The sequence below is a fragment of the Octopus bimaculoides genome, chromosome 17 (genome assembly GCF_001194135.2).
Source record: "Octopus bimaculoides isolate UCB-OBI-ISO-001 chromosome 17, ASM119413v2, whole genome shotgun sequence".
Lineage (NCBI taxonomy): Eukaryota > Metazoa > Mollusca > Cephalopoda > Octopoda > Octopodidae > Octopus > Octopus bimaculoides.
Genome location: NC_068997.1, coordinates 44465346 through 44467582, shown reverse-complemented (window position 1 = coordinate 44467582; position 2237 = coordinate 44465346). Strand labels below are relative to the sequence as shown.

The window sequence follows — 2237 nt, the reverse complement described above, 5'->3', positions numbered from 1 at the left end:
ATATATATATATATATATATATACATACATACACACATGTATGTATATATATATGTGTGTGTGTGTCTTTCTATCAATGGTCGTTGCCATCACCATTTGACAACCAATATTGGTGTGTTTGCATTCCTTCAACTTAGCAGTTTGGCAAAAGGGACTGAAAGTACTAGGGTCGATTCATTCAACTAAAAATTCTTCAAAGTGGTGCCCCAGCATGGCCGCAGTCTAATGACTAAAACAAGTAAAAGATAATGATAAAAGATCAAAAGCTTTAATTATAAACAATAACGAGATAGCAACGTATACTCACTTTCAGGGCTCCGCATATTTCAACAGTTTCACAATCGGACACACAGACTATCCGAAAATATTCAGTTTGGAAACAATCCTTCAGAACCAAACTCATCTCGGGGTCGGTGCAACCTGGAACAGACATTTCAAGATTATTGAAACTCTAATTCAGAGTGACACATTCCAGTAAGGGTGACAGAGAAAGACAAATACAAAATGACATTTAATTATAATTGTTGTTGTTATTAGAGTTCATTACATTCAAAGTTCAGATACTACGATGTTTGGGTACCCTATGAGTTGACTGAGAAGAACCTTTTGGAAAATCAGCACAAACTTTCCAGACAACCCAATAACTTTCTCAATGAGGAGTCATAACTCAAAAGGGGTAACTAACACAAATGTTTTTTTAGGGGGTGATTTACTATAATTCCTTTACCATGCACACTAACAGCAACAACAACACTGACCCAATGAGGAAGATTCTACATGGCTATATCATCTGCATGAAATAGCAGTCAAATCCTACTTAACTTACACTCTACCATCTTTAAAAAGAAATGGCACATCAAATAATGTAGTCTTATATCAAAGCCTTTCAATCAGCAGGTGATAACACTTTTGTGTGTCCTAAAATATTGCAGGTGTGTCGAGAATCTATACAGGTGAGTTACATTGCTTAAGGTCATTGAAATTTAAACACACCTGTTTTGCTAACAGGTGTTTATTCTCACACACAGAAGCTCAACTACATGATTAATTGAAAGAAAGTAGTTACCTTATGTTTAGTGCAATAAAAGTGTGACACCATCCCTAAAAAGCTGTAAAATACTCTCCTACATACAAAATATTTGAATAGAATCAGAAATGATCACAGCCAGAAGATCTTTGTCCTTAGAGTCAAACAATAACACTACTAAACTGAGGACCATCATCAGAGCTTTTGAATCATCATCATCATCGTCGTTTAACGTCCGCTTTTCATGCTAGCATGGGTTGGACGATTTGACTGAGGACTGGTGAAACCAGATGGCTACACCAGGCTCCAATCTAATTTGGCAGAGTTTCTACAGCTGGATGCCCTTCCTAACGCCAACCATTCCGTGAGTGTAGTGGGTGCTTTTACGTGCCACCGGCACGAAGGCCAGTCAGGGGGTACTGGCAACGGCCACGCTCAAAATGGTGTATTTTATGTGCCACCTGCACAAGAGCCAGTCCAGCGGCACTGGCAACAAACTCGCTCGAATGTCTTTACACATGCCACCGGCACGTAGAAATAAACCATGTGGACAGCAAGAAGGATGTAGCCTGACCTTACTGTCACTCAGCAACCTAACCTACACAATCAACCATTACCTGCTGCAGTGCATCATACTAACTGAAGTGTGTCACATCAGGGTGGATGGTTCTAATCGACAACACACCCAAGAAGTGATTGGGTCAAAATAATTTTTTTTTTTTTTTTTTTTTTTTTACAATAGGTACATGGACTGAAATTTTTTGAGAAATGATTAGTCAACAATGACCCCTCAATGCTTGATTGGTATTAATTTTATTAACCATTAAAGGGTCAATTAAATAAGTACCACTTACGCACTGGGATCGATTAAATAAGTACCAGTTACACACTGGGTCGATACAATCGACTTAATCTGTTTGTCCTTGTTTGTCCCCTCTGTGTGTAGCCCCTTGTGGGCAGTAAAGAAATAAGGAAACTGAAAGAAGCCCATCGTATAATACCAATATTTCACCACAACCAACCCTGTGAACATCACCAGCAGCACCATGACCATCTTCTTTCCAACACTCATCGTTACGCACGGAGACCATTTCCTTACCAATGGTAGATTCACAGTAGTTCTCCTCAGCCACTTCATTAGCAATGTTAGCTCCCATCAACACAGCACAGGGGATGTTTAGAACAGACGAGACCACCTGGGAAATCAAAT

The 2237-nt window shown here is 39.2% G+C and overlaps 1 protein-coding gene across 1 annotated transcript in view; it reads right to left on the bottom strand.

The window, feature by feature from the left end:
• The window catches only part of LOC106874094 (glycerol-3-phosphate dehydrogenase [NAD(+)], cytoplasmic), a 26856-nt gene that overhangs the window by 4464 nt on the left and 20155 nt on the right, over positions 1–2237 (bottom strand). Inside the window, exons 5-6 of the mRNA XM_052973919.1 lie at positions 2127–2237; positions 308–420 (exon numbers count right to left, since the gene is read on the bottom strand). The exon at positions 2127–2237 is cut by the window's right edge and continues 25 nt beyond it. Of these exons, the coding sequence (XP_052829879.1) occupies positions 308–420; positions 2127–2237 (224 nt within the window). The remainder of the gene's footprint in view (positions 1–307; positions 421–2126) is intronic.